The sequence below is a fragment of the Morus notabilis genome, unplaced genomic scaffold (genome assembly GCF_000414095.1).
Source record: "Morus notabilis unplaced genomic scaffold, ASM41409v2 Scaffold409, whole genome shotgun sequence".
Lineage (NCBI taxonomy): Eukaryota > Viridiplantae > Streptophyta > Magnoliopsida > Rosales > Moraceae > Morus > Morus notabilis.
The window spans coordinates 368,126-390,625 of NW_010357248.1; the positions used below are offsets into that span (position 1 = coordinate 368,126).

The following is a 22,500-nucleotide window of genomic DNA, read 5'->3' on the forward strand; positions in this document are numbered from 1 at the left end:
AACCCCAAAAAAAAAAAAAAAAAAAAAAAAAAAACATTCCTCAGTTTTCTCTCCTTTTTCACACAAAACAGAAATCGATTTTGAGATCACACAGGGAGAGAAAGTTACCTGCGAAACTTCACCGCCTGGGAATTTGAGGGAGATTGATCAGATTCTCTTGGGAGGAACTCAACTGGCTCTCTCTCAGAAACTTCCCTAAAAGCTTAATTTGCCTTCTTTGTTGTTTGTCGTTCGTAGGCCTGGGCGATTCACGACTTTAAGTTGTAATAAATTCCATGTCGTTTTGCGAAAAAAAAAAAAAAAAAGTGGCGGAAGAAAAAAGTGATGCGTTTTATTTATTTCACATTACACATGAAAGAGAGGGCGGGATTTACTGTTCATGTTATGTTACAGTGTAATGAACAGTATTTTTTTTATTTTAGCTTTATTTTTTTGTTCTGTTGAAATTTTAATTACTGTTATGTCCTATTTATAAAATTACGATATTGCCCTCCTTTCCAGTTTTTTGCCCGTTTATTTGCTGTGACCATTTTGGTCATTTACTGAATCTTTTGCCTATTTCGTTTGTTTTTCTTTTATTCGCTTTCTTTCATTCTTTTTTGTTTCCGTCTCTCTCTCTCCTTCATCTGCTTCCTTCTGTAGTTTTCTGGATTCTTCTTCTCTAAAACTGAGCCAGGGTTTTTTTATCCCCTTTTTTCGTTTGTTGATTTCGCTCATCTTTTTGTTATGTCTTTCTGTTGCCATTTATGTTTTCTGTTGACTTGTTTCTGTAATCTTCAGCTTCCATTTTTTTTACTGAGATTGGGGGCTTTTTTTTTTTTGGATCTATTTTCCCCCTTTTGTTCTTTTCCCTTCCGTAACCTTTTAGATATGGCCTTTTTCTTTTTTCGTTTGTTGATTTCGGTCATTTTTTCATTATTTCTTCCTGTTGCCGTTTACGTTTCCGGTTGATTTGCTCCTGTAATCTTCAACGCCCTTTTTTTTTTTACTGAGAATGGGGTTTTTTTTCCCCCTGGATCTATTTTCTTCCTTTTGTTTTTTTCCTTTTTGCAACCTTTTAGATCTGCTTATTTTTCTAAAAATTTGGCCACATTTCTTTGTTTGTCGTGTTCCTTATTTTGCCAAATTTTTAGAATTTTTCTTCCTTTTCTAGATCTACTTCTGTTTTTATTTTCTTCCTTTTGTTTTTTTCCTTTTTGCAACCTTTTAGATCTGCTTATTTTTCTAAAAATTTGGCCACATTTCTTTGTTTGTCGTGTTCCTTATTTTGCCAAATTTTTAGAATTTTTCTTCCTTTTCTAGATCTACTTCTGTTTTTATTTTTTCGTACCTAGATTGAAGAGGAATAGGTTTTTTTTTTGGTTCGTTCGTTTTTATTATTTTCTAGATTTACGTTCGTTTTTTTTAGTCTCTGGATCTATAATTGTCCAAATTTTTTTCCCCTCCCTGCAATGTTTTAGATATGTATATTTTTCTAGGTTTTTGGGCACATTTCTTCGTTTCTTATTTTCCTTCTTTCTGCAACCTTCTAGATCCTTCTTTTCCTTTCCTCACCAGGTTTATTCGTATTTCATTTTTTTTTGTATATAAATTTTTTTCCCCTCCCTGCAATGTTTTAGATCTGTATATTTTCCTAGGTTTTTGGCCACATTTCTTCATTTCTTATTTTCCTTCTTTCTGCAACCTTCTAGATCCTTCTTTTCCTTTCCTCACTAGGTTTATTCGTATTTCATTTTTTTTTGTATATATATATTCATAGATGTTTTATATTTTATTTTCATCCTTTCGTTGTTATGCATGGTACCTTTTTATTTCATTACGTTGTTAGTTTTCTCCGTAGTTCATTTTGTTAAATATTTTTGTCTTCCTTCCATGATTTCGTTCATGTTTATTAAATCTATGTTTCGATTACTTTTTTTTAGGCTGTTGGGTTATTTATTTTAGATCTGTGTTTGTTTTTTTTATGGTGTTCTGTTTTTTTCCTTCCTAATTTGTTATTCGCATATTATATTGGTAAAGCAAAAAAAAAATCCCCTTAAAACAAATGTATAATATTTGTCGTGCTCTAAATATGGTGATATTTATATTAATCTTTTACTTTGACACGTGTATTTTTAATTTTTCCGTTTTGTATAATATCTAACCGATTAATAAGTGTTTATTATTTATTGGTTCTACCTTGCGGTGCTCTTCATGCATTGTGACGGCTGTTGTAAACTAATCATTACTTTTATTGGTTTCTGTTTGTAGGGATTTGTATCCGAGGTTTACAAGACATGGGTAACTTTCTCTATATATACTGGATGTTACTCTTTTACTATTGCTTTGTCTACATTTCTCAGCTTATATTGTCTACCATATTCTGTTATCTCCGCTTTGCCACTCTTTAAAGACCATAATAATACTACCTGTTTCTTACTACCCTTATCGCTTCCTTTATATATCTTTGTTCTATCCCTGCTGCTCAGTAATTTTCGTTGCTTTCTTTCATCTATCGTTTTGCCTGTGGTCTGCTCAATCAGGTAATAACTTCTTCAGTTTAAATCGGTTGCTTTATTCTAGAATATAATTTTGTAATGTTATGTTTGTTCATTATATGAAATGTTTTATACTGCACTTTACTTTTTTCCTTTTCTAATCTACTCTCGGTTACCTGTTTATGTTCTAAGTTGATTACCTGATATTTTATGTTTGCAAACTTTTCTAAATCTTATTAAGATATAACGCGTATCTTTATCAAAAACTCGGTTTTTTAATTTTGAAATACCTTCTTCTCTTCTGGTTATGATGATGTTATATTTAACTTCTTGTTAATATGTGCCGGGTAATTATTACTACAAATATGGCTGTCATTGATGTTGCCCTTATTATTTGGAATTTATGCCAATATATTTTAATTTGTCATTTGTTTTAGTTTTATTATATATATTTGTATTTATAAAAGTTGCTTTTTTTCTACACTACTACTTTGTACATATCCATTTGTTTCCTCTGTTGTTTACTCTGGTTTTTTTTTTTCATTGTATTTTGCATAATTTACTGTTACTCTTAATTTATTAACTGACATTTGATATTACCGCAGTGTTATAAAGTTTGTTACAACCGGATGCCTTTATTTACCAAAAACTTGGTTTCTTATATTTGAACAATTTTTTCCCCCGGTTATGATGATGTTATACACCATTTGTTGTTAACATGTGCTGGGTAATAGTTCTTACAGACATGCCTATCATTCATGTTGCCCTTACTATTTCAGAATTATGCCAATATATTTTATTTCCATAAAGCCTTTAATAACGTGGTTGGTAACCATGTATGTTGCCGGATTTTGTTTCAACTACTTATGCTGTATAGTATTAACAGCAAATAGATTTTGTTTCAATTACTTATTGCTAATCTAAGCTATACTATTCTGTCTTACTTATGGCATAAATTCCCTGATAATATTGCCGGTAGCCATGTATATTGCCATATTTTGTTTAGATTACCCCTGGTATATATTTTTTCCAACGCTTGAATATAACCTGAACCATTTGTATATATAGTCTCCTTAGTTATGGCATAAATTTCTTCATAACATGTGTGGCAGTTGTGTATATCACTGTATGTCATATATATAATCTCATTTTGTACTTTTCTGTTCTCCTTACCTGTGGTAGACATTTTTCCTCTTCCAGCTCACTTTTGATCATTCCCTACTATTTATATTCCAGCCACTAATATGTATTGCCTGTACCTGACTATTCTTACTTTCTGCTCCTTCACTCATTTACTGCTTTTTCTCCACCGTTGCCTACCATTTTGTATTTATACACCGGTCTAAGCTTTGTTTCAAAATATTATCTTTGTTTATGCAAAAATTTGTTCCTTATATTCAAAAATTTAATTCTCACACTGTTTTTTTCCTTTTCTTCTTACCATGTACCGAGAAATAAGCTACAAGTTTGTTTGAGGAAAAATTACAAGAGGAAATCCAAAAATTTCCTTGCAGGGCCATGAAATAACTCATATGTCCAAATTTATGATGTAATTGAGATATAAATTTGTATATAAATTTTTGGTCTTATTATGTTATAATTATTTTCAGGGAGCAATAATAGCTTCCCTTCTTTTTAATACATGTAAAATTGTGTATATTACTGTTTATAACTACATTACATTTATTTTTTTACCTTAACGTTTATCATCTATTAAAACAAACAAAATAACACCTACAAAAAAGAACCAACAAAATACAAATATAACAGCCCAAACTTTTGGGCCCGAAACAGTAACCAAAAATTCTTTAATGTTTATCATCTATTAAAACAAACAAAATAACACCTACAAAAAGAAATCAACAAAATACAAATATAATACCTCAAACTGTTGTGCCCGAAACAGCAACAAAAAAGTGCATGTGTAAGCCGTTTGTACTAGGCACAGCCCATTTTGTATAGAGCAATAGTTTTTGACATAATAATATCATTAACATCCTATAATTTTACCTTTTTCCCCTTTCTCTAGAAACCTCATATTCCTTTATTTTATAATTTATTTAAAGTTTTTCTTCCCTAAATATGTTTCGATTTCTTTTTTCTTTGTTTTTCCCTAATTTATTGTTCTGTATGTTGTGTATTATTGTAAGTAGCTCAATTCTAAAGTACATATGTTTTCCCTTTTTATATTTTATTTTTAACATATTATAACAATTATGTGGCAATAAAATTTTATCCTAATATGTTCTTTTCAAGCAGATTTGGTCATTTCCTATCTCCATATTATACTGTAACAGTTAAAAATCAATCGTTATCTGTTCTATCTCATAGCAAAGCATCATTTCTATATATAGCCTGATTTGGTTAGCTCAAATTTGCTATTTACACAGTGTTCCAGGTATTATTAAAATTTTATATCTTTATTATTTCAATATTTATTTATGTGATTAGATATGGTTGCTATTGATAATACTAAATATATTTATTTATTTTGCCTAAAAAAACATTTATTACTTTTGCTTTATAATATAATATTATAGAATACTATGTACGATTCTAAGCTATTAATTTTTTCTCATATTTTACTTATGATATTATTATTACAAATTATTTATACATATAATACTTTTATTCCTGAGATTATATATTCTATTTATATATATTATATTGTTTTATATCGTAATAATTTTATAATATTCATTCATTGACTAAAAAAAGACCTTAAATATTTACTTATCATGTTATGTCCATTTATTTTATTTTATTTGTTACATATATTTGTTTACACTGCTTTGTTCAATATAGTAATCATATAATCTCATATGCCATAATCTTTTCTAATATAAATATAACTTTTACAAAATAGTTTATTGAATCATAATCTATTGTAATACACAGATGGAGCCGAAGAAAAAAAATTAAAAAAACGCCCATAAAATCTAACTACCGTGTATGTCATATCATCTCACATATGGACGATGATTCAACAATTGTAAATACTGATTACTCCGGTAATTCAAGTTGTGGTACAAGAGATTCATTCACACTGGTCCCTCAATCCAGAGTTGATGTGATGTAACATATGACCCAAACTGAAAACAGACATATACTACATATGTCTGAAAATGAAGGCCAACCTATGCAACAAATCTCTGAAACTAAAAGCAGATCTTCTGAACAAGTTCGTGCACCGACATTTGAAAACAACACACAAAATCGTAATTTTCTTACTTATACTAAATAATGAATTTTTTCAAGGGAAAAAAAATTGTTTAATAGTTTCATAAACTGATATAAATTTTTTCCCTTAGGTGATACTAATACATACATCGACTTTGGAAACCGTTCTTATATATGCCATTATTGTAGCTCTCTTTTTTGGCTTAATGAACGAATCAAAGGAAGTAACCCACCTAAGTTCAATCTTTGTTGTAGACAAGGAAAAATTAGAATACCTTTTATTAAACATATTCCTTCTACACTGTATAACTTATTAGATTATTATGGAGGATCATTGAGTACACACTTTCGAAAAAATATTAGAATTTATAATTTCATGTTTGCATTTACATCATTTAGAAGTAATATAGAAAATTTCCCAAAAAACTCCATTGGCCCTTATATTTTTAAAATAAGTGGACAAATACACCATTTGATAGGATCTCTCCTTCCAACTGATAATAACCCTCCTAAATTTGCACAATTATATATATATGATACGGAAAATGAAATTGAAAATCGAATGGCCTCATTCTCATTTGAAAATGAATCAACAGATTTAATAAAAATAATAATTGAACATTTAATTACGATGTTAGATAATACAAATAATTTAGTAAAAATTTTCCGAATGATAAGAGAGAGATATGAAGAAAATAAATTACCATCTATGAAACTAAGACTTATAAATCGAAGAAATACAGATAATAATCAATATGAATTACCAACTTCAAACGATATAGGTTGCTTAATAGTTGGAGATATTAGTGAATACGAACAAGGAAGAGACATTATAATTGAGGACAAAACAAACTCTTTACAAAGAATCACGAAATTACATCCATCTTATATGTCTCTTCAATATCCATTATTATTTCCTTATGGAGAAGATGGTTATAGAACAGATTTAAAATATAATGTAGCTAACACAAATAACACATACAAAAGAAAAAGGATTTCTATGAGAGAATTTTATTGTTATCAATTACTAGAACATAAAAATCAAAGTGATATCCTATTTAGAAGTGGAAGATTATTACAACAATATGTAGTTGATGCATATGCCTGTGTAGAGGAAGATAGATTTGATTACATTAGAAAAAATAAAAAAAATTTAAGATCTGAATTTTATCAAGGAATTCAAGATGCTATTACAAAAGGAGATACAACAATATGTAGTTCTGCAGATAGACCTGATATTATTGTAAGAGTTTTTAAAATGAAATTAGAACATTTTTTATCAACAATAAAAACTGAAATTTTTTTTGGAAGAATTGTTGCAGGTTAGTACATTTTTTCCAAATCTATGTCCTTTTTATCTATAAATATTAAATAATTTTATTTATTATTTCTACTATAGATATCTAAAATAAATTTTCTGTTAAACTTTTGTAGATCTGTACGTAGTAGAATTTCAGAAACGGGGTTTGCCACATTGCCATTTTCTGTTTTGGTTATATACCGATGATAAACTACATGATCCATCAAAAATTGATAATTTTATTTCCGCAGAAATTCTTGATCCTCAAAAAAATAAAATAAAATACAATGTTTTTGCCGAATTTATGATGCATGGACAGTGTGGAATAGCAAAACCAACTGCTCAATGTATGAAAAGTTCAGAATGTTCAAAAAAATTCCCCAGACAAATAAAAAATGAAACATATATTGAGGAAAATGGAGTTGTCAATTATAGAAGAAGAAATACAAATTTCTATGTTGAAAATGATGGTACTAAATTAGATAATAGATATGTCGTTCCACATAATATAGATCTATGTCTTAAATATAATGCTCACATTAATGTAGAAATCTGTTCTCAGTCAATGCTTATAAAATATTTATTTAAATATCTAACAAAATGACCTGATAGAATAAGAGCAGTCATAGAAGAAAATATTTGTACAGAAAGATGTGGAGAAACAATTTATGAAGAAATAGATAAAATAAAAAACTATATTAATTGTAGATACATAACACCTTATGAAGCATTATGGCGTTTATATGAATATCCAATACATCATAGAAACCCAGCCATTCAACGTTTATCAATACATTTGCCAAAAATGCAAAACATAACATTCAAATCAAACCAACATCTAACCGATATAATAAAACAACCAAATATTCATAAAACAACTCTAACAGAATGGATGGAAACAAATAAAACTGACATCAATGCTAGAAATCTAACTTATAATGAATTCCCAACTACATATGTTTGGAATAGCCAATATAAATACTGGTCTTCTAGACAAATAGGACATACAATAGGCCGATCATATTATATTCACCAAATTCTGGAGAATTATATTATCTAAAATTATTACTAAATCATCGAAAAGGGATAACAAGCTATGAAAATCTTCGAACTATTGATAATACAACATATGAAACATATCATGCAGCATGCTATGCATTAGGCTTATTAGGAGATGATAGAGAATGGGAACAATCCATATTAGAGGCATCTTTTTGGTCTACGTCGTCGCAACTACGACATCTATTTATTATTATACTATTATTTTGCAATGTAAATAACCCACTCAAATTACTTGAAAAAAATTGGAAGCTTATGACTGATGATATCTTATACAAAATTAAGACAATTTTTAACAACCCATATTTTGAAATACCAGAAAATGAATTATATAATTTTATATTACATGAACTAGAAAAATTATTAAATCTTAATTCATCAACTTTAGCTCATTTTAATCTACCACTTCCTACTGGTTCACTAATAGAAGATTTAAACAATAAACTTTTAAGAGAAGAACTTAATTATGATATAAATAAATTGAAAAAAAAAATTCTTTATTAGTAGAAAAGTTAAACAATGAACAGCTAATTATTTACCATAAAATTTTAGAATCTGTTACTGATAAACAAAATAACTTATTCTTTATTTATGGCCATGGAGGAACTGGAAAGACATATTTGTGGAATACAATTATAACAAAAATTAGATCTAATAATGAAATTATTCTAGCTGTCGCATCTTCAGGAATAGCATCGCTATTATTGCCTAAAGGAAGAACTGCACATTCTAGATTCCGAATACCACTGTCAATAGATAAATTTTCAACATGTCATATAAAAAAAGGAACTCAATTAGCACATTTAATTGAAAAAACATCATTAATTTTATGGGATGAAGCACCTATGACTAATAAATATTGCTTTGAAGCATTAGATAAGACACTCCAGGACTTACGAAACAATTTTGATCAACTATTTGGTGGAATGACAGTTATTCTAGGCGGTGATTTTCGACAAATCCTACCTGTTTTACCCACAGGAACAAAAGAACACATAATATATGCATGCATCAATAATTCTTATTTATGGCCACACTTTCATGTTTTAACATTAACAGAAAATATGCGATTAAAACATTATAATACAACATCAGAAGAAAAAAAGGAGATTGAAAACTTTTCAAAATGGACATTAGACATAGGAAATGGTATTGCTGAAGGAATAAAAGATTTAGAAAATGAGGATATTACATGGATAAAAATACCAGAAAAATACTTTGTTCATTTTGACCTAGATCCAATTGACAAAATAACAACATTGATATACGATGATTTCAGCAACAATTTGAATAACATTGAGTACTTAAAACAGCACGCGATTGTAACACCAAAAAATAAAATTGCTGACGATATAAATAATTATATATTATCCTTAGTACCTAACGAGGTAAAAACTTATTATAGTTATGATACAATACTACATTCGTCAGAAAATATAGAAGAACTAAATCTCTTATATCCTCAAGAATTTTTACACAATTTAAATTTCAACGATTTACCGCCACACGAACTAAATCTTAAACTTGGAACTCCAATAATGCTTCTAAGAAATCTAAATCAATCTGCTGGACTTTGCAATGGAACAAGACTTATCATAACACAATTAACAAATAAAGTAATCAAAGGACAGATCATAACTTCAAATAATATTTTTAAAAAAGTTTATATTCCAATAATAGAAATGACTGTACATGAATCAAAATGGCCATTTACTTTAAAAAGACGCCAATTCCCTATAAAAATATGTTACGCTATGACAATAAATAAAAGTCAGGAACAATCTTTGAATAAAGTTGGACTATTTTTAGAAAATCAAATATTTAGCCATGGTCACTTATATGTTGTTTTATCTAGAGTTACTAATCCAAAAGGATTATATATATTACTCAATGATTCAAACAACAACTATCCTAATCATATAAAAAATATTGTCTACAAGGAAATCCTACATAACATCATATAAATAAATACATACAAAATATATACCATTTTATATTCTTCATAACATTAAAATTTTTTTAGTCCAATATTTTTAACAATAAACTCAATAAAAATATTTATCGTTATAACAACATCTTATTTGCTTTTTTCAGGGTTAAAAAAAAATGACTACACCTATTCGTGCACTGAAACCAAATGAAGTGTATGAAACAATACAGGCACGAGTTTGCAGAATATGGACAAACAATGATTTTGTCACAGGACGCCTGATAAGTCTTGACTGTATCCTGGTTGATGAAGAGGTACTAAAATTTTAAAATATTATATTACATTTTCTTTTATATAACATTTGTTAATATTGAATAAATTCCTATTCTTATTATTTATTTACAGCATGAAGCAATACAGGGAACAATTCGATCACGAGATTCGGACTATATTTCCATAAAAATTGAACAAGGCAATATATACAATATTAGTAACTTCTATGTTACTGAAAATAAACCAGTATACAAAGTTGTTCCACACAGTGCTATGATCCAATTTGCACGAGCAACATCCTTTACTCCAATTATGGAAGACGCACCACACATCCCATTTCACAGATTCTATTTCATAGAATTCGACCAGCTATATCAAAGAATAAATAATACTGAGATATTAACAAGTAATATATTTTGCTTAACTTACTTTATTATTATTATAAATATTCCTTTAATATTTATTTACAAAATTTCCCTGTTCATATATAATATTAGATGTTATTGGAGTAGTAACAGGTGTCCAGGCACTTGAACATGCACATGTCACCACTAGACCAACAACGCGGTGATCCATAACAATACAAAACATCAAGTATAGTAATTTTAAACTTTTTCCCCTCACATTTACTATTGATTACAACCATTTAACATGAATATAGTATTTTTCCTCTTTTATCATTCAATTTTATTACTCATTTTTAAAAACAACATTTTCTTTACAAAAATGAACAACTATCGATCAGCCTATGGGGACATAAAGCGGATCAATTTGATGAAAATGTGGTCAAAACAATGAAGGCACCAGTTGTGGCAGTTTTCTCAGCAATGTTGACAAAGCAGTATCTAGGTATTTTTACCATTACTTTATTATAATATTTTTACATACATATATAAAAAAACATTGCATACATTTATTATTTACTCTATTATATTTCAAGGTAACTCATATGTTTCGAGTACATCAGCAACAATCTTCTATATTGATCCCGACATCCCAGAAACAACAACGTTAAAGACAAGGTAAACACATATATAATAAAAAATATATCCTGATAAATTTATGATATTAAATATTTATACATTTTATTTATATCTTCCTTAACCTATTCGTATTTTCATATATACAGATTTTCCCACCAAAATCAACAAATTGAATTCCTACCACCACCAAAAACGCCCATCCAAACAATTGAGGAACAAATGTCAGCAAATAGAAGAACAATAAACGAACTTAAAACATTGGATGCACAAAATAATCTGGTTAGTACTATTAATTTTTTTATTAATTTTTTACTACATTTAGTCAACAATTTAAAACCACAAAATTATATATTTTATGCAGGGTGAAAAATTCACTGTAAGAGCGACCATAGTAAACTTTCCAACATCCCAAGGATGGTTCTATAATTCTTGCCCCAGATGTTATCGACAATTAAAACATGCAAGAATATGTTGGTGGTGCGACAGTCATGGCCATATAAAGTCAACACCATCTCCATGGTAATTAAATTTATTACCACATCATTTTTATTTATTATATATATATGTATACATTACAGGTACAGATTAACAATCCAAATTTAAGATCATACTGGAGACATGGAAGTTATCGCTCTTGGCAGAACCGCTCAGGCATTAATAAAAAAACCATGTTCTGCATTAACAATTGATGAAGGCTTTACTGATCCATTTATAATACCACCAGCTATCGATCAGATCCAAGGACAATAAAAAATCTTCTAACTTTTCTTTCAACAACGTGGCACCCAGATGAGTACTTTAATTTCCAAAATATTTGAAGACATTCATATTCCACCATCGTCACCAAAACAGTTAACTGCAGGAACAGACGAACCACAAAGGTAAATAATGCTTTCAAAAAATTTTTACCAACTATACATAAATAACATTGATATTATATTAACCACAATTTTAAAAATGTTTTCGTCTTTCAGCCCGCAGGCAATACCATCATCACAACTATCGACACCAACTAGACTTGATCCACACACTCCAACACCAAAAAGACCTAGCACAAGGTAAACCACATTCAACCCAACAAATATTATCAATTTATTTAAAAACATAGCTACAAATTATTCCATTTTTCCAGTCATGAATCAAGAACAACAAGACAATCTACAAAACGCCTAAGAACAAGGTATTATAAATATTTTTATATTATTTATTTCATACTTTATATTTTAAACGCCTTTATTTCTATTAGCACTTATATTTACAACTCTTTTTTCCCTTTCTAATACTTGCAGCTGATAAAAATGAACTGCTCATGAACCACAACGACATCGTTCTTTATCCTGTACATTCTGTATATATATAAATATTCAAAAAAAAAAATACTATATATGTCTGTATAAATATTTTTGTACAAATTTTATTTTTATCATATAATACAATACTATATAATATATGTATATATATTAATGCATTTTCATTATAACTACCATTGCGTTATACCACATTCCGCAGCAACGCGCAGATCTCACACTCGTAAAACCTATTAAAAGAGAAAAAGAAAAAAAACTATTAAAAAAAGAAAATAGGAAAAAATCATTTTTAGTAGCGCGAAACGCGGATACTCTGTTATTTTAATAATATTAAAAGAATATTTTTACTTTTAAATAAATATTCTTTCAATACTCATTGGATTATGAAACAAACAATGTCCAAACTGACCTTTTTATTAATTAAATAAAAATTAATAATTTTGTTAATATTTTTTAAAAATATTTTAACTTTTTATTTTTTAAAATTTTAAATATTTTAAAGTATTTTAAGAATTTTTTTTTTAAAATATTTTTTGTTGTTGATTAGTGAGAATAATAGAATGAACATTATATGTTTAAAAATGGACAACGACGTATTGAGAGAACTTTTTTAAAGGTGAAGTACTATTTTAATATTATTAAAAACATAAAATACGAACAAAATGTTTCGTTATAACAGAAAATACCAAAGTCATTTTATCTTAAAAAAATTACTAGTAAATAAGTGAGAAAACAAAGACAATATTTTATAAGGAAAAGAAGAAGTAAAAATTACACCACATGAAAAATACATAAATGTGGATTTAGAAATATAAGAGTTTTTTTTAAATATTTTTTTAAATGATGTTACGTGGAGCAAGTATTGATTATTTTATTAGTATTAATTTTACTTAGCTAACGTTTGGTTCATGGATTAGAATCATGATATTAGAATCATTTTCGATTTACGTGTATTTTTTATGAGAGAAAACACTGTAACGAACTATGAATCATGATTCAAATCATGGTATGAATCCCCTTACCAAACGTCTCCTAAAAGATTTAAATTTCAATACCTCTAACGCTTTTGGCCAATATTTTAATTGTTAGCGTTTATGCCCTTAGGAATAAATGTAACAATATTCTTTGAGACATTTTGACTATTAATAAAGATTTATTTATTTCATATATCTATGTATTGTCCTATTTATGTTCATAATAGTTGAATGTATGATAAGCAAACTGAAAGTCTGAGACTGTCATTCTAAATCTTTAGGTCATGCATGTAATGTGAAGAACATGCGGAAGACAAGAATCTAAAGATGATAGTCTAAATATTATGATCCACAATCGAGGGAATAAAGTTGGGCACCTTATTCATGTTAAGATTGTTATGTTGTCTACTTCTTAACGGAGACGGCTTGTCTTGGTCGTCGGAGGTGGGACTCCATGGGTGGAGACATTGATATAGTTTCTAATGGTGTAATCTATATTGGATCGGACCAAAGTTGAATTGTTTTAATTAATAATTCTGTTTGAATAAAATAATTCACTTTTGATGAATTATATGTTGTCATCTTAATCCTGAGATGGATGATGAGTTCGTTTGCTTGACTTGTATCCTTTGATGTACTAAAGCGAGACATCCTAACATTATGTAAAGGTACGCTTGCCGGTACATTGGGAGTATGACTCGTGTATGCGTAGATTCGTTATTCATATATAGTGGAATCCATAGCTCCTATAAAGAGTCAATGATATCCTCTTATGCATTATCAGTGGATTGGAAAATACGAGCGCTCGACCATTAGACTACTATGTGTTATCTAATGGTTTACTGTTTGTAATGGTACGAGTGCAGCTCTAGGCTTTTAGTGGAATAGCGCTAGAGTTTTATAATCATGAGACGGACTTGTTGGTTTACAAGTAGCGTTGTGATTATAGGAGCTTGATTTATATATGTCCATCGGGTCCCTTTGCTAGCTCACATAATTTCCTGTAACGATACGGCGTATTTCCTACACATTGGTAACTTGTGTTATTTCCGTAAAAGAGGTTCAAAGTTAATTCATGGGTGATTTATTGGGTGAATTAATTGATAAATTAATTCTAGATAAATTGGTTGAATTATTGTTTTAAGAGTTGTTTAATATGGGAAGACTATTATATAACTGTTTTGATAAGGTAATTTCTCTATTGGGTTGCTTGAATCAAAACTGAGGCTCTATGCAAGTTTCCTGTGTTGAAAAACTAGGAAAACAACTTTCGTCAGTGCAGACAAGTCGACCGGTCCGGTCGACCGGTTAGTGAAGACTGGTCGACCGGTGAGTTATAACGTCTCTGTCACCGGTCGACCTGTTGTAACGTAAAATGCATGCTGACGTGGCAAAATTGACTCTGGATGCGATTAAGACTTTGGGAAACCTAATTATTACCGAAGTATGACTTCCTAAACACTATAAATAGCCTATTAAGTCACATTACTCATAAGATCACTTGAGAGACTTTTGATAAAAGATTCCTGAGAGAAAAAATTGTTTAATTCTCAAGAATAATTTTTTCTTTGGCTCTCTTGTGATTGGAAGGAGATCAAGAATACCAAGAGGAGATTGAACGACGTGTGCCCACCCGCACTCCGATCGTGAAAACGAGAATAGCAAAGAAGACCAGTTGGTTGAGGCTCTTCCGGTTGCTGTTTGGAACGCTTTGATCTGTCAGACGTGCAGTTTCCTAAATCTCAAAAGGTATGATTTAGATCTTTAGTATTTATGTTATATAGCATCATAAATATGTTCTTGGTTGGCTTTGACGTTGATTAAATTTTTAAATTCCGCTGCGCACTCGATGCCATTATTTTCCAACATCAATGATATTGGATGTCTGGAACTAATCTACCATAATAATAAATCATTTTTGTGGTTTATGTTTTATTTTGCATTATAAATAGTGTTATCTAATTAGTGAAATTTATTAAAATATTGTGTATATTAATGCATGCATTTTAAATGTTTTAATGTTTCATTTTTGTATTACAAATTGCATAGTAATTTTAGTTCATTTTATAAATTTTAACTTAAATAATAAAAAAATTAAAACAACATAAATTAAAAAATCATTAAATGCCAAAATAAAACATTAAATTTCAAATTACATAGTAATTAAATGATTAAATAATAAAAAAAGGGAGAAAGAAGTAAATCACATGTTTCTAGTAAATAATTGAAGTAAAACGACATGTCAACAAATATTATTGAATTTTGTTGTTAACATTAACTCCTGGGAATCTTGCTCAATATTGGAGCATGTGACTACAAAAATTCAAAGGATCCTTCCATTAAAAAAAAAAAAAAAAAATCAAACGATCCTGATACTTCAATCTTTCTAGATACGAACCAGTGTTCATTACATTTTCCCATAATAATCAAACCACAGAAAGCAACGGCATGATAGGATGGGATAGAGCTTGGATTTAGGAGGATAGGGATTCGATATATATATAACTATATATATATATATATATATTAAGGGACAGATTCAATTCTGTACTGTATAAAAAAGTCGCAGAAAGCCAAAAACCAAAATCCGCACATAGCCTAGACCATGTGATTGGACTAGTGAATTTCAACAGCAGTCCCTTGCAGGTTTCATCTCTCGAGACTGAAAATATAAGAGGAAGAGTTGCAAAGTTATCTCAAGTTTACAAGTGTCTCATATTTCATGTCATACTTATAAAAAAATAAAAAATAAAAGTTATCCCAAGTTTACAAGTGCTTCAAATATAATGTCATACTTAAGACAAATGTTACTATAACTAATATTTGATACAAACAAAAAGCATCCTACAAAGTGAATAATGGAAGCTTGAAACTCAACATTGAACAATTATCATAACATGTCTTGAAGATCAAACCCCCAATGCACTCAATTATACACATTTCCAATGATCAATTGAACAAATGTGACAGGGTCAAGGGAAAACTCTCATTTCATGTGAGATGTGGTGGAAATATTTGGACAAATCTGTATTTAATCTATATTATTAACAACATATTCTTAAGTATCCATCTTCTGTTCCAACAACAAACAATCGCGAAAAGGGTAATATACTGATGCTGGATAACACGGATAGATTTCTTGTCCCTTGATCGGCGTACAGGTTTTGAGGTATAATCCGCTGGCTTCCATCCTGCGACATCCCACAAAAAAATCAGCTCATCATTAGCAGGCATTGCGCGGCACACAAACACACTTCCAAGTGAAGCAACATGCAAAGAAAAGAAGCATTTATGTTTTTCTAGTTGAGCAGATTATTGCTCAAGCAACTCCCTACAAACCCTAAAAAATAAAAATAAAAATAATAATAAAAATAAAAACGTTGTAACATTTTGTTGTTGATAACTTACTTCATCAGAAGATTTTGACAAAGAAGAAAGGCCGATCTTATTTCTCGATATTGAAACGACGTCTTGTCCCCACACTGAAAAGCCAGCTATTCCATCGTTATGACCTCTAAATATTGTAGGCTGAGATGTGTAATTCCTGCAAGGAAAGTTTACAGAGGACCATTACTAGAGTAACAGATTCAGGAAGTTGTTCTAGTAAGAGCGACATTTTTTTTTTCTTTGTAAGGGAAAACTAAAATTTAAAATAGAAAAAATATATTCAACACATCAGTCACCCCAATTTTTTTTTTTTTTTTTTACTGATAATAATTTTTTAACAAGCTCTTAAGATATAGACTTTAACTTGTAACTTATAATGTATAGATTCTATAGAAAGTCAAAAAGCAATATAAAAACTCATACATGTAAAGGGCATGTATTAAACTTTCTTATATACATAAGAAGTGTACATATAATTTTACAATGCCATTGGTATGGTTATTGAATCCAAGAGAACTTGGGGAGCTATAACTTGTTTAAAGTGAATGGCCAAACATTTATATTCTCGATTCTATCAAATTGGCTAAATTTTAGGAGAAAAATCAGGTAACAAAACAAGAACATTGAAAGAGAGGACAAAGGATTTACAGAAGAACACACAAAGATCATAAGAGAGGAAAAATATATTAGGGACATAAATGGATCATCAGAATCATGTGTGAAAAGTAGCGAGTAACTGAAACATTATTATAAGTTACCAGGATCGCTGCAATTACCTTCTCAAGTCCCATATACGTAAAGTCCTATCAAGAGAGCTGGAGACCAGCAAATGGTCCTCTGGTGCAGCTAACTGTACATGTAAAGGGGATGGATAAAATTTCAATTCAAAGATGCAATTTAATGATTTTAATGTAGCTAAGGTTTTTCCAGTATTTTCAACATACTTTTGTCACGCATCCATCATGAGCCCTCCAAGATGCAATAACATTCCCACACCTTGCATCAAATAACCTACAGTGACCTGAACTTAGTCCAGTGGCAATCCAAGATGGCGAAGCGGAAGCTCCATCTGTTTGCAATTTGTCCGACCCACAGGAGCATATGGCAGAGACAAGAGAAGGAAAACCAGACCCCACGGATTCTCCCCTCCAAAGATGAAGCCTTTGACCGCGAGCTACATCTATGAACCTACAATATAGAGTGAATATTCAAAAATTGAACTATATTGGAATCCTACAGTTAATCAGCTCGTAATGGAATCATTTTTTTTTTCTTCACCTAAGAGAACCATTTCCTGTGCCAACGATGAGTGTATCAACAAATTCCATCTGATGCATGCAAGTATACAAACTCCCATCGAATGCATTAGTCAATAATCCCCCAGAAAGTGTGCTGGAGTTCAGCATATTAATCTGCTCAGAATTCCTTTTTGAGGCAGAGGATAAAAGGCTAGGAAGATGTGTAGAATCTGATGATGATTCAGCAAACAAATGTATTAGTTTCCCCGTACGGCTATTCCAAACATGTATGGTCCCGTCACAAGATGCCACTCTTCCGGTAGATGACAGGACACAAACGTCATTCACAACCTAAAATTTGCAAACGTCAATTAGCCTCATGGGAATAGGCACAAGTATAAATTTAATTTGTATGAAGATATAACATAGTAGCTTCAATGTAAGATAATGGGAGAAGCGAACCTCCTCATGACCATAATAGCTGGATATTGAATTAACTCTAGTCAGTTCCCATCTCTGAACGGTTCCTTTGAACCCTGGGCCAATTCCAGCAGAGAAGACTGTACACTCATCTTGGCAGACCGCTAAAGATCTTATGGCCCCTTGATGTGCTCGGACAGAGTATATAACAGACGCTCTGATCTTCCATGGATGTTCATCTTTTAGACCCCCAACACGTCCAAGAAAATCTAGTCCATCCCAGTCAGCAGCCGTGCCAGGGAACCAAAACCAGGGCTCGAACTTCACAAAGTTCGATGTTGCTGCATGCATTTCAACTGGACTTTGTTGAGCAACTTCAGAAACCCTTCTCTGCGGCATTGAGCTTTTGGAACCCCTGCTTGCTTGTGACTGGGGAATCGACCATCCAACCCCATTAAGCAATATCTTTGCAGGATAGTATTCCAGAGTTGAACCCTTGCTCGACATAAGCCTTTTAGAGATAATAGTTTCTGAACCACTTCTTGATGATTCTCCTGTATATTCCCACTGAATCATGACAGAATTAGAACCCAAAAAAAAAAAAAAAAAAAAAAAAAAAGTGTACTTAAACATATGCGCGTGTGGGAGAGAGATGCGAATGAAAATTTTCTATTTATCAGCATTAAATCACAAAGCTAGCATACCTTCCAATTATGATACCGTAAAAGATACTGCTCAAGTAGCAACCATGTTGCGCAACATCGACGAAGCTTCTCTATCCCAAGAAGGGATGCAAAAGACGGATACAAAAGCAACCTGCCAATATCCTAGAAAATTCAACACATATCAAAGGAAGACAACAATATATGAGAATATTTGTAAGCTTCAATATGACCTAGATCCAAAATGACAAGAATTTAGACCAGCACTTACACTAGGTCCATTCGGCTTTCAATCTGAGCCTCCCCCTCATTTTTTTGTTTGGAAACCTTTAAGCTTCTGCCTGAGGAAGAAGACGAAGTTTCCTGTGAGAAAGCAAGCTCGTCAAATAGCTCTTTGAGCTGCGGCAGGATATGCAAAGCTGTCAATTCTGGTCCAATTTGCTGACAAATTGACATCAGGGTAGTAGCAGCAACCTAGTCAAACAGCCACTGTTAAATTGCTGAATGTTTATGAGAAAGAAAAGGAACCAAAGATTTGCAAAAGATCAGAAAAAAGAATCATAAAGTGCTTAAAGCTCAACTCATAACAAACCAACGCATAAATTTAAAATACCTGAAGTACTCCAATTTCCAAACTAGTCTGCATAAGAATCAAAACATGCAGGCAACTTTGATCCTGCATAATCATAGAAAACGTTTCCTTATTTCCGCAAAAGATGCTTCACATTTTAAAGTAAAACAAAATGAGACTGAAATCCATACTTGAATCAGCACTCTTAAGATCACCTCCTTTGGCAATAATGCAACCAGACCAGAAATTGTAACCAAACTATCAATAAGAGCTAAAGCACTCCAGCTTTGCACAGGCTCGGGCTTTTTTGTATTTGAAACACCAATGCAGGAATGAACAACATGTTTTAACAGGGGTATCATTTGTCTGACAATGAAGGTTTCCCCTAAAAGACTACCTGTAATGTCAAAGCATATAAGCAGCTTACAAGCAGAACACACAAATACGAGGAAGAACTAAAGCATAAGAAAGTGAACAAAAAATACCAATTCTAACCAGCACATCAACTCCATCACTACAGAGCCCTTTCCCAAAGCAATGAATCAGAGGCAAGATTGTCTGGGTTTTCAGAATAGATGGTCAGTATGTTGAAGACCAAAAAAGTTAATGTGTAATCTCCATAACTCTAGTAAGAAATTGCGTGTAAATGCATATACAAACTTAATATGGCAGCTTTAGGTGGGTATATGGCACATTATCTAAAATGTTAGATACTGTTTTGGTGACAACAGTTTTGGGGGGTATATGGCACATTATCTAAAATGTTAGATACTGTTTTGGTGACAACATTGAAAAGAGAAAGTGTAGGTTCCATTTTACCTGATGAATGGTAACAGGTACACCAAGCTCTTCGCTGGAGCCAATGAGCAGAACAGCAGCAGCAGCTGCCGAACTCTTATGAGCAGCTGCATGCAAGTTTGATATGACCAAAGGATGTATCATGTCTAGATATGTTTGTCTACCGACCTGGTTCCATATCTCCCGCATTAAGGAGTTTTGTTGAAGAGACACCTTTAGATGAGAATAACCTGTAGTCTGAAATATGTCTTTATAAGCTATAAGTTGAAAAAACAAAGACTACATAGATGTGAAATTTCACAAAGAAATGTTCCAAACTAACCTGTAAAATCTTCTGAATTGCGGGCAAAATAATTGCCTTCACTGACTTAGGTTTCAAGCATTTAATTAATTCTTTCAAAAGTGTATAAGCCCATTCTGCTTCAATGTCTGATAGAGGAGCTAGTACAAGAGATAGGCAATAAGGAGCACACATTTTAGCCGCAAATGTTCCCATTGCCTTGAGCGCACCTTGTGTAGCAAAAGTTGCAGCATACTGTAGACGGGATCCATGTTTTGCTAGAAGTTGTAGGGGGGCAAGAAACAAGTAGCATGCCTTGACTGTTGAAGAAAAATATGGGGATTCCAAAAGGCATTTGGCCGACGGCCGCCTACATATTTTGATAGAGGAGCAAGACAAATTTGCTTTAGTTGCTAAATGACCATAAATTAATACTATTTTGAAAGTTCCAAAAATAATATATGATTAGATGTGAAGTTATTATTAACGCACATATAAAAACAATGCAACATGAAAGATACTAACTAATACCTCCTCCAGTCTTTCTCAATGCATGCTTCAACAAGTACTCTAGTGTGAGGAGGAAGCTCCAACATTAATCTAGGCAAGACGCCACGTTCCGAGTACAAGGAAAATGAGGTTGAATCAAATAGTGGCTTTCCCAAATGAAGTTCTGCTAAGATACAACCAACAGAGAAAATGTCCTTTGTGATATCTGTAGAAAGACTCATTGAACAAGATGATTTCTGCCTCCAAAGCAGTAACTCTTGATAACCCATAGAACCTTCATCTCCGACGTCAATATACTCAAGAAGATAATTTGTATCAATTGAAAATGGAAGCCCACAGTGTTTGGCAGGATCAGATTGTTGATGATGCCTTTCAACATTGTCAACTGGAGGCTGTTCAACAGAAGAAGCATCCTTGCTTTTATATTCTAAATGGTTACCATAGTAAGCACTTAGATGCCTAGCATGTTCCGAAAATGCAGATGCTTCTTCTAATTCTTGCAAAGAAGCAGGTCCAGATAGGAGGGAAGTCTTAACCCCTACTTCAGTCACTGTACGCTGATGTATGGCGGACTCATTGGTGCCAAAGAAATCACTTGCTTTCCTCATCACACCATGACGCATAGGGTGAGGTCGAGTAAAGAGCTGACAGCGTCCCACTGATCTTGGCATTGTGGGCTCTGATGAAGGAAGCATTACATTCTTTGCAACAACAGCTGCTTGGCCAGACATTTTATACCCAAAGGTGATATCAATCCAGTGATGGATTTGGCGAGAGACCCGATCACTTTCTAAAGCATCACGATGCAATTTAATGAACTCCTCTGCAGTAACTGCCCAAGAAGGTACAGCCAAATCTGTCATACCAGCATGTAGGGAATGGAATATTTCAGGATCACAATAGAACTCTGGAATGCACTCATCAGGGGTCCATTGATAGAGTCTTTGCATGGTAGAAGGGTATTCATTAGGTTCATAAACAGAGCGAACAGCCATACGCAAAACAGCCAAACGCAACCTCCTTGCTTTGTAACTACACACAGCCAATTCAGAAAGGCACTCGTCAGACACGTGATGTGGGATCTCGGAGGTTGAATAGGTGAAGTCCAATTGTTCATCACCCTTAGCCAAACGCCACTTACTCTTTGTCAA

The 22,500-nt window shown here is 31.6% G+C and overlaps 1 protein-coding gene across 2 annotated transcripts in view; it reads right to left on the reverse strand.

The window, feature by feature from the left end:
- Positions 1-16,263: 16,263 nt before the first annotated feature.
- Positions 16,264-22,500, reverse strand: part of LOC21403797 (protein GFS12) — an 8,233-nt gene continuing 1,996 nt past the window's right edge. For both annotated transcript variants that reach the window (XM_010089546.2, XM_024167607.1), the window contains 14 exons: positions 21,371-22,500; positions 20,882-21,209; positions 20,581-20,796; positions 20,247-20,319; positions 19,953-20,158; positions 19,804-19,866; positions 19,462-19,664; positions 19,233-19,344; positions 18,571-19,095; positions 18,149-18,459; positions 17,815-18,058; positions 17,647-17,720; positions 16,892-17,027; positions 16,264-16,674 (listed from right to left, as the gene is read on the reverse strand). The exon at positions 21,371-22,500 is cut by the window's right edge. In XM_010089546.2, coding sequence (XP_010087848.1) covers positions 16,528-16,674; positions 16,892-17,027; positions 17,647-17,720; positions 17,815-18,058; positions 18,149-18,459; positions 18,571-19,095; positions 19,233-19,344; positions 19,462-19,664; positions 19,804-19,866; positions 19,953-20,158; positions 20,247-20,319; positions 20,581-20,796; positions 20,882-21,209; positions 21,371-22,500 — 3,768 coding nt within the window. In that variant the 3' untranslated portion in view covers positions 16,264-16,527. The remainder of the gene's footprint in view (positions 16,675-16,891; positions 17,028-17,646; positions 17,721-17,814; positions 18,059-18,148; positions 18,460-18,570; positions 19,096-19,232; positions 19,345-19,461; positions 19,665-19,803; positions 19,867-19,952; positions 20,159-20,246; positions 20,320-20,580; positions 20,797-20,881; positions 21,210-21,370) is intronic.